Source organism: Colletes latitarsis, chromosome 10 (assembly GCF_051014445.1).
Source record: "Colletes latitarsis isolate SP2378_abdomen chromosome 10, iyColLati1, whole genome shotgun sequence".
Lineage (NCBI taxonomy): Eukaryota > Metazoa > Arthropoda > Insecta > Hymenoptera > Colletidae > Colletes > Colletes latitarsis.
In genome coordinates, this window is record NC_135143.1 from 7,383,325 (window position 1) to 7,394,510 (window position 11,186).

Sequence of the window (11,186 nt, forward strand, 5' to 3'; positions counted from 1 at the left end):
AAGATTGCTCTGTAAACTTGATTTAAATGAAGAAAAAATATTATAGTAATTATTTCTGGATTTATTTTTATTTGATTACAAGATTTATTGTTCTAGATACTCACCTCCATCCATCAATTTTTTTTAACTTTCTGCATTGCCTGATCTAATTGGTTGTTTTTTGTTAATTTTATGCTCTTGTGAAGATGATTATTCTCTTAATTACTCTCTTCATTTTTTAATTCTAATACTTTCAACTAATCATTTTTAATTTCATCAATCATCGACTTCCCAACATTATACACATAACCTTATTACATAACCAAAATATAAACTCTCTTCAAATCTTCTTCTTCAAATCCAACACACACCATTCTCTTTCTTTTCTTACAATAACATAAATGAAACGTATAATTTAAATTATTTGTTTATGTTTAGTACCTACCAGACAAATACGGATTTCAAAATATAAACAACTTTAGCATAAGCTTTGTGAATACTCGTGTGTTTCATTTTGTGTTCCAATAATCGATTACTCGTAATAATCAATTCTGATAATCGATGTTCTATTTATATCATTTATCAAGATTCTCTATGTTAACCATTAAAATTGTAAATTACGTATATTATTCTGTATATTCATAATTGCCCTTAAAAACCATTCACACACATTGCATCAGTATTACTATACATATAAAGGAACAGTAAACAGGTTATAATCTAATTCAATTAATCATTTACACGATTTTCACTTTCGAAACACCGATAGAAATTTGTTTTATTTTTAATTGAAACGTAATTATAATTACCATAAGCACAACCAATTCAATCGATAATTGATAATCGATGATGAAAAATCGACTGATATATTTATCGTAATTTGTAGTTAACTCATTCAGTGGGACAAGAATCGTGAAAGATTATTGTTTTATTTTATAAACGTAGGACGAACGACGCAGGTCATTACAAAAATAAGATTATAAAATATAATATTTCACTTAAACAGATTACATGATTATTGCGCGTATAAACGATAATAATCTATTATTGTTTAATCGTTACAAAATGTATATCGAATCAGCCAGTATTACATACGCACTCGCGCGATTTCACTATTTTTTTTATTATTTTTTATTTCTTTTAATTTTTAATAACTACTGGACTACCTTTTCATATTTTGTTCGTTAAGAAACAATCTTTCATTCATTTCAACTTAATAAATGGTTACTTCGAATATTTAAATGTTTCTTGTTTCATTCTTGTTTTCTTTTTGAATATAACAAGATTTACTTCTTTAATATGGCTGAATGTATCATTCACAGCACTGTTATACATATTTTAACCCCTAACGAGAATCAGTTCTTACTCGTGCCAAGTAACAATTTCTTTTCTGGTTCTATAAAAGTGCTTACTACACATTTCTGCCTTTCTACTAATAGCTATATGTTTACTTAAATAAAAAAAAGTTTAGATAGATCAATGAATACATCATCGTATTTTAACATATTTAAATACAACACAAAATGTGCTAACTAGTGTTGAAAATGGAGTTCAAATTAAAACAGAATTGATAAAGAATTATGCAACCGTAATGACAAGTGATAAATTCAATAATGTTTTGATTACCATTTTCGTAAAAAATATAATTATTAAATTACAAAACATATTTTTATCGGTATATACTTTCTTAGCTGTATTAAGTAATAGTTTATCTGTGTTTAACAAAGTAATAACATTCACGAGCTTGAAACCCATCTTTCTTGTTAAGAGTTAACAATCTCTCTCTATCTCATCATTTAATAAGGAAATAGAGAGCTAAATTCAGATCCTATCGATCTGAGTTTATATAAACGCAAAAAAAAAAAATCGTATTTCTTGAGTATAAAATGCTACATAAAATTATCTTACTTCCCAACGACTTTCAGACAGAATGTTAATTTCTGTTTTGATCAATTATTAACAAAAAAATGTTCGAGATTATATATAAAACCAAAACAAAAGGGAGAAAGAGAGACAGAAAAAGAATAACGGTATTTAGAATGTGTCATTAAAAAATGTTCAAACATTCTATTTTAAACGTTTTGTTCATGTTTTCAACTCTGCACGAAGTTATACGTGCGTGAGAATACGTTATGGCGAGTTTAAAGTTTTGCCTGCCAATGTCGCTGCTTTAGAAAGTACTATTTGAATATCCATTGAAGGAAAATTCTAAACATAGAATAAATTATACAATTTACCAAAATGATAAAAGAAATTAAATATTCCATATTTTTATTTCGCTTGCTAGACTTGATGCACGTTTGAAATAAAATTCAAATTATACTTACTTGTAAAAGTTTTACGTTTGTAGCAAAGTCTCCAGCAAATAGTTGGTCCCTTAATAACCTAATAAATTTCACATATCGATTTATATTTATTCAAAGAATAAAATATCCTGAAATAATCAATACTTACAAAATCATAGCACAGCATATGTGTATCAGAAAGCTGAATCTATTCTCATCAGCAAATAAGGTATCCCAAATTCTCATAACATCCGGTAATGGAAATTCTTGAGATAGAAGAAGCGTCAACCATCTAAAGAAATATTTATATCCGTACGTATCTTAATCTTTTCTTAATAATAAGGGTTAATAATGAGGACTTTATATACGTACAGTTGGTAAGAAAAAAATCTTATTATTTCAACTGACCTAAAACTGTAATATTCTGGACATAATTCCTGTTGATGTAAACGCAACCACACTTCTGGATCATTAGTCTTTACTTGAGTAATAAGTTTATTCATCATTGAATTTATTCCAAACTCAGCTTCGTCCAACGACTTTATAAAAAAATCTCGAATTTCGCTCATTAAATTGGTAAAGCAAAAGAAGGTATCTGCTTCCGCGTGTTCTACAAATAATCTCATTTAAATTTGTTTGTAAACCGCTTAAAAACGTGTATCTACTATGCTCCGCTGATTTGAAAATCCGCGGGCCTGCACAGGGGCAAGAGGGGCTGGACCGTTCATCCCCACCATTAACGCTCTCAGAGTCGCACGTTCCGAGCCTTCGCCACGCAGTGTGACATAGTAGTAGGAACAAATTTCACATCTGTGTGTAACTGCCGCGACGAATAGCAAACTAGAGTTCAATGTGTACGTGCGAATAGGTGTATCCCCGCCACTTTTCTCACATTCCTACCACGAAATTTCAAGTCCGCGGATTACAGTACTTTAACGACAGTTGTTCGTAATTTACCTCTCCATGTTTGGCCAGGATCACAAGCAAACGTATGATAAATAGGACCAACAATTTCATTCATGCCTTGCACATAACCTTGACCTGGATTAAGCTTAGCATAAAGAAAAAGTATTCTTTCTAAAACCTCCCAATGTGCTTCACCACCTTCTGCAAGTGGTACATAATCTTCTACAGCTTTCCTGACGGAAACTGCTATCTGCAAGTAATATATACAATTTTCGATATTCTTCTTAATGGTACCCACGGCCGATCGACATGAAATTTGGAGGGAAAAAGAGGGAGGAATAATATTTCAGCGGTAACACGATCTTTGAGTTTACTAGCAAACAAACTCAAAGTGTCCCACGGAAAATGAGTTCGCAGCTTTTGTGTCAAATTTTAATTTTGTTGGCCGTAAAATGTTAGTTTACAATATACTATTCCAATTCAACCTAAATATGTATAGTTGCACTCGCTTTGAATCGTAAGTGTAAGGGTTTCTACGTGTTAGGTTGATTGTGTGTAGCTTGTGTGGCGAGATGGCGTAAGAGAGGAAAACGCCGGGTCGTTCAAGTGTCGTTGCCACCTAAACACAAAATCGAACAACAACGATCCAAGGCGAGAAAAAACTCGCTTCCTAGGACAATATTGTATGAGACGTCGAAGATGTACTAATCGTAAACCTGCTTTGACTTTGTTTTCTTAAACTCAGTAATCCATTCACCCATCTATCCCCGCGGTTACACAAGCGGCTCTCTACTCGGCAATAAAATAAGAAATAGCCAAACCTAATCTATTATTTTAAATAAAATTTTATATTTAGCATTCTCCCCTCCCCCCTCTAATTCTTCAAAATTTCCTGTTGATCAGCTGCATGTGCCATTCAAAAAAACAGCTATAATTTTTTAGGAAATTTGTTTTAAATAATTCATCAAATTAATGATGTTACCTGCTGCTTTCCATATCAGCATAAGAATATAAGAAACAAAGTTAGTTTTATCTTTTTCTTAGGTTATTCAAAAGTGTAGTTACCTTAGTAACACCAAGTCCTTTCCTTTCCACATTTGCGCTTCTTAAAACTGTATGTTGTACTCTATGGTGTAAACGTTTCTGTCCACTGGAATTCACAATATCTGCACAGGGATAATCTGTACCTTGTTGAAAGAATGATATATCCGGACAGAGCCTCCTACAAAAGAGGCACTTACTTGATACTTTTCAAAATAAGGAATAATGCTAACCTTACCTAACATCTTTGTCTATCTGTAGAAGAACTTCGTTGTCCTTAAAATATGTTTGCCATTTGCTATCAGGATTTAAATTTAAAGGATGATCGTGAAACGTGACATCTACTCTTTCACCATTTGAATTTATTTCACCAGGCATAACAATAAGATCCTCTGTAAACAATAAACATTTTTATTATTGTTTAGTTTATTTATTATCCCACTAAACGTTACGAGTAAAATAAAAGTTTGTGGTTATACTGATAAAAGTTTTATAGAGTATTCTTTTGCACGTAAGTGTTTCGGACCAACTAGCCCTTGTAGGAGGCAAATAATTTAACAAAAGTTTCCAACACAATGGTCTTAGCCCTCCTTCATCTGGTATTCCTACAAACAAGATTTGATTGGTAAATATAAACTATCAATTAGCTGTATTATTCAAGGAAATCTTATATGACTCAGAGTGTACAAATATTGGTTTTACTACAGAGATTTGCAAAATGCACAGCATCCAATAAGGTGGATAAAGAAGATTAAAATAGACACAAAAGATCATACCATGGAAACATAATCGTTTCAAACTGACAAGATCTATTTCTTCATCGTTCAAAACATCTTCGAATTCGTTTAATCTGAAAAAGTATATTTTCTAATTGAAAATATTCTTGCTGATTAAAACGTACGAATGGTATTACCTTTTTTTCAAAATACTCATCGTGGCTGTGTGTGGCACGTGTAATACTGAACGAGAAATCCGCTATGTTCTTATCGGCATTCGATAGACGTGTGGGCGTATAATGATACCTGTTTCTCACATTGTCAGTGCCCTGCTAGATTGACAAACAGACTTAACCACCATTTTTTCACTCGCTCAGTCGACTGTCTTTTATATTAAACAATGATTCAAGGTTCTTATCTCATGAAGCGGAGAAATCTTTCTTATCATTGCAATATGGCACTTTATACTCGTGACTACAGGCACGCGAGCTATAGTTTCTGCAGAAGTTAATCTGATTCTAACCTAACCTATACGACGCAGATGTCTATTACGATACATCAAGAACAGGATTTTCTCCCTTCATACCGATCTAATTTCTCTCTTATCGCAGTGTGCTAAATTAAAATACCATTGAATGTTTAACATTATCTCGATTTCATAGATACGAAAAGCTAGAATTATTGAATGAAGATTATACAAAATCAGGTTATCGAACGAATTATAGAATTGTGAAATGTAAACATACAAAGTAATTGACCATTTGCTAGATAAAGTCTCGTATTGTAACCCAAAGATAACAGTTTGTACTTTGCAAAAGGGAATAAAAACAATGAAAATTGTTAGGAAATTGTTTAATGAATTAATAAATGTATAAACAAAAATTTGACAACTGAAAAAAATATTTCAATGACATAACACGCATATTGTAGATCTATTTTTTGTAAGAATAGAATTTGAATCATACAAAACATGAATATTATATAATTTCAAACAGAAATTAATTTCATCTTAGTGTTGCGATAATCTCTCGATAATAATCTCTCGAAATGCAGTCACGTAGGGCGCTAATAAAATTATTAAGAAAACACTATTACATCGATAAATATTTATATGAAGAAATATTCATTAAAATTTAAATGGAAAATTAATATATTTACATATTGAACGTTTGTATGGTTAAAATTAAAATATTTCAATCGATCGACTTGCATATGAATCACATAATCGATTAAGATTCTGTCCGTAAGAGGAATTATCGAAACTATTGAATCTATTGAACAACGGACGTTTCGCGTAGTGTCGTTAGAAAAGTATATAAATAATAATATCTTCAAGTAATTAAATGTTGGTCTGGGATCTCTGTGTAATTCTTTTACAGACGTAGTTTCTAGGTACCTGGGATACCCTTGATCGCAAGTATCAACAAAGTTATTCGAGACTCAAGGTTTAACCTTTTCTTCGGAAATACTGCTTATTTTCGAAGAAAAGGTTAATACGAGACATTGAACCTCTTCCCACCCGTTGCTAATTTGCGATGGTAACCGCTAATACTACGGGGTCGTTATTCGTTCGAAGGAAATTGGCGTGTTAAAACGTGTTCAGACGTGTTTACAGTATCTCATCTAATAAGATACATACAGTTTTCCTATTGACAACTAAATGCTTCTAATAGCTATTACTACTTTTCATTACTCTCTATCGGTGTTTTCGTTTAATATTAATACGTTTTTATTACGAATGCAGTCGACATCGCGAAAATAATTGAATCATTTTCGCGCTTTTTCTCAGATATCTAATCGGTGTCAATTGTTATTATGTCTTACTCATTTCGTACGACATACATATTTCGAATTCAATTTTTGTTTAATTACGATATAGGTACATTTATTTTAGTACATTTGATTTTATGTTTTATTTCTGTTACAAAGTCTAATTTAAATCCGAATAGAAGGAATGCTAGCGACAATCAATCGTCGCCATGATACTTCGAAAACTCAAATTGAATAAATTCCTAATAGCGTGTAAGTATGATACAGAATTGTATAACAAATTAGTGTTACGATTAAACAAGACGAAATTCAAACGAAATTTCATCCATTTTTAATTATAAAAAATATGTGATTTCGATTGGTTGGCAGTTTAAAATGGCGTTATTAGATAACGGTTGTAAATTGGAATGACGAGTATTTTACTGTATTTTCATTGCGATTGTATATTCCAGATATCGAATAATTAATTGAATTTTTATAAATCTGTCATTTATAAATTGTTGCAATTGCATTTGCGTACAGTTTTCTATGGGTGTTTAATAGAACATAGAAACCGCGCAATTATAATATACCATTCAGACATGAATGACTAATAAACTTTAATTTTACAAATTTCAAAATATTTATAAAAATTGAGGCATGCTTTAAAGTTTGATTTAGTTAATATTATCATATGTACGTACAATTCTAATAAAAAACGGCTACTATACAGGGTGTTCGGCCACCCCTGGGAAAAATTTTAATGGGAGATTCTAGAGGCCAAAATAAGACGAAAATCAAGAATACCAATTTGTTGATAGTGGCTTCGTTAAGAAGTTATTAACGTTTAAAGTTCCGCTAATACTGAATTTTTTTCTCGAAAGTGGGTAAGATTTTGGGAGTATGTCTGTTCATCGAAAATGACTATAATTGATCCCCGCAACCGAAAATAATTTTTCCAGAACGATTTGAAACTTTTCAATTGCGTCGAAAAATTTAGGCACCTCTGTCGATTTTCCTTAAAAATTCGTTTTTGATTTTTAATAATTTCGTTTGACGTCCTACAGAAAAGTTGCTTAATACTTTTTTGTAGGTGCCTATGGGCTCTACTTCAAAAAAAAGTTTCATTGAAATATATTCACTATTATAGGAGTTATGGCTGTTTGAAAATTGGACCATTTTTATGGGGTCTTTCTAACATTACGGGGCCAAGGAACTACCTTTCCAACATTTTTATAATTGTTACATATTCTACACTAAAATACGCGGCGTTTGGCTTTTTGAACATTAAAATCGCCCAATCCGTTCAGAAGTTATGGTCTTTTAAAGATCCGCATGAATTTTAGGGAAGCATTTCTAGCCTGAAATTATATTTTCGGTAAGGAATTTTTTTCTCGAAAATGGTTAGGATTTCGAGAGTATGTCTATTGACCAAAAATTATTATAATTGGTCCCTGCAATCAAAAATAATTTTTTTAGAACGATTTAAAATTTTTTAATTTTGTTGAAAAATTTCACACCTTCTCGAATTTTTTTCTCCAAACTGAGTAGGATTTCCGGGGTATATCTATTCATCAAAAATGATTATAATCGACCCTTGTAATCGGAAATAATTTTTTTAGAACGATTTGAAAAATTTTTTTTCACCGAGAAATTTCACCACCTACCTGAATTTTTTTCTCAATTGAGAGTAGGATTTCGGGGATATGTGTATTCACCAAAAATGATTGTAATTAATCCCCACACCCGACAATAATTTTTCCAGAACGATTTGAAATTTTTTAATTTAATTGTTAATAACTTTTTAACGAAGCCTCCATTAACAAATTGGTATTCTTGATTTTCGTCTTATTTTGGCCTCTAGAATCTCCCATTAAAATTTTTCCCAGGGGTGGTCGAACACCCTGTATAATATGTCTCGAACGAAATAGTCTTTCAAGAATTTATCAATTCTAGAAATCCAAGTTTTTATACTAAACTCTTGTTACACATTGGAACGAATGCATAGAATGTAATGGATATTATTTTAATTAAATAAATATATTTATACATTACTTTTAACAGTAACTGACCGTTCGAAAACCGCAATTAACTTCTGGACGATGTAATATAGTAACAGGAATTTCGAGGAAGTAAGAAATTAGGAGTGGATACGAAATACAGAAGACGGCCTAACATTGTTTATTACTTTTTTGTATTCAAGGTATCTCGAATTAATAATACAAGCAATAATATAATCAAAGTTGATGAATAAAAAGCGATGAAACTAAACATCAGACGTTACACCTCATTCGTTATTGGTCACATTGTCTCATTCTCGAATGATTGATTTTATTCGCATATTTACGGTTCTTCTGTTTTTCTCATTCATTCATTCTCTTTCTCTCTATCTCACATTAATAATTTGTACTTCTCTATTGGCGCAATCCCTTGCCTCTCTAGTTTCTAAGAAACCGGTCGATTGCTTCACCAACGTCGACAGATTTGCGAGGTTTTACTATACGTTATTTTTTTTTTTTTTTTTACCACGATAATAATGTTGCGAAACGATGCGACACGATTCGCACAGATTACAGTCTTCAGCCTCGAAATTCGCGACGAATCGACGAGGGCGGAGGATTCTGTAGCACGCGAGCGAAGAATCCCAATTTTCACGATTAAGACATCAGAGTTTCAAGGGAATTCTTCTTTCAGAACGAATCTAAGATCAACAAACATTCGACATTGGACGTGATCTTTCGTCGAAAAGAAACCGATTTTCGTATTCGTTTTTTTTCTTGACGCAAGGATTTTTCGAGTATCCGCGAGCGAGAAAAACGAATAAGTACGAGAAAATAAATCGAGTCGCATCGTTACGAAGATTGTTACGCTGACGACGACGAAGCATCTTCGTCGTCGTCGTCGTCCACGTTAACGCGTTTCGGCTCAATAAAATCTGGTTGATTAACAGTAAAATGAACGTTAGTCGTAATAATTCATTCTTTTTTTTTTATCAGTCGATAATTATACATCGTGTTTCAATGGATGGTTATTCGGGAATATACAAAGTACGTAGAAAAAGAAGGGAAAATGAAACGTCATCCTATGAATCAAAATACTTCGCCTTCGTGAATACGTGAACGTATCGCGTATAATAGCTAAATAGAACGCATATATACCAGCGATTACAAGACACCTCTTAACGGGAAAATGGTGAATTCAATGCGTGGATATAACCAGTGCAGTTGAACGGAGATTCAAGATGAAGGGCGACGAGGATCAATCTTACGACTTTTTGCAGTCCATGCATCTTATCTTTATCAATATTTTAACCCTTTCGCTGCTATAGATGCTTTATTTCATTTTTACAATGTCGAAAGAAGGACGATAAACAAAGTTGTTTCTTCCTTTTGCTCGTCTAAGGATACGAAATAAATATGCAAGCATTTCACTTAGTTCTTGTGATATTGTCAATGTTTCCATCAACCACCATTACTTTCATATAAAAGTTAATTCTTTGAAATTAGGTCGAACACAACAGTTTGAACTTTCATACTTTTCTTCAATTATATTATCGATTGATTTACATTTTTATTATATTACTAAAGAAGTCATAAATAAAGAATTAAATTAATTTTACATTAAGATATACGTTTTGCGATGATAGAAAAGGTATACTGCATAGTTGAACGAAAACTGTGTTTAACAGACTGGAATATGGTAATTAACCCCTCGATAGTAGTACGTAGCTTTAAGGAAGGTTTTACGTTTCACAAATCGTTTTTCTTTGTTTTTATATTTTTTTTTTTTATAGTTTATAGTGTTATAAATGTAAAATTTTTAAGTGTTAAGAGTTTGAAGAAAATAGTCTGTTGCAGCAAAAGTGACGATCGTAAACTTTGAAACCGTTTTCCTCGAAACCACACTTTTCAAGATTACAAAAGTGTTAAAAGTACTAATAGCTCATAGAAAACATCACATTTTTTTTTATTAAGAAAGAAGTCGAAATTTGTTTGCTCTTTTTGCTCCTGAATGACATTATTTTATGAGTTTTTGATTTTTCTTTTCATTTATTTTAGTACGCAACTAAACAAACGCATATGCGAAGATATTTTGTTTATACTTTTGCTTCAGCTAGTAATGTTGATTGACTTTCTTAAGGAAAAAAGATTATTTTTTACGCATTTTTTAAAGGTTGTTTTCTAAAAAACTATGAATTGTATTAATGTATGAAAATTTGTAGATATTCTTCAATAGTCAGAAAATATGCATAACAAATTTTTAAATAGTCGACTAAATAGATTTTTTTTTGTAAATTTCCGAAAATATCTCTTATTGCAGGGCGTCCAAACGTAAAACACCCCTTAAACTTTCAGTAATCAGTGAGTTTTAATTCAGTAATAATTTTTCTACAATGTTCATTCATAATGTACCAAAAATTTCTTTATCTTTTTTAGTTGTTATTCGAGATTTACTCACTTTTGATGGGGATAATCGTTCAATAATGACCATTTAATTTTATTTATACAAT

General features: G+C 31.4%; 1 protein-coding gene across 2 annotated transcripts; it reads right to left on the reverse strand.

The window, feature by feature from the left end:
• Nucleotides 1-326: 326 nt before the first annotated feature.
• Nucleotides 327-5,645, reverse strand: LOC143346733 (TBC1 domain family member 13). 2 transcript variants are annotated; one of them, XM_076775139.1, is made up of 10 exons: nucleotides 5,125-5,645; nucleotides 4,988-5,061; nucleotides 4,691-4,816; nucleotides 4,450-4,603; nucleotides 4,236-4,392; nucleotides 3,222-3,420; nucleotides 2,673-2,874; nucleotides 2,434-2,556; nucleotides 2,307-2,364; nucleotides 327-2,187 (listed from the first exon to the last, which is right to left on the reverse strand). In XM_076775139.1, the coding sequence occupies exons 1-10, from the start codon at nucleotides 5,142-5,144 to the stop codon at nucleotides 2,110-2,112; spliced, it is 1,191 nt and encodes a 396-aa protein (XP_076631254.1). In that variant the 5' UTR covers nucleotides 5,145-5,645; the 3' UTR covers nucleotides 327-2,109. The 2 variants fall into 2 exon arrangements, with proteins under 2 accessions (XP_076631254.1, XP_076631253.1); XM_076775138.1 differs by having other exon boundaries at nucleotides 3,222-3,423.
• Nucleotides 5,646-11,186: the final 5,541 nt, after the last annotated feature.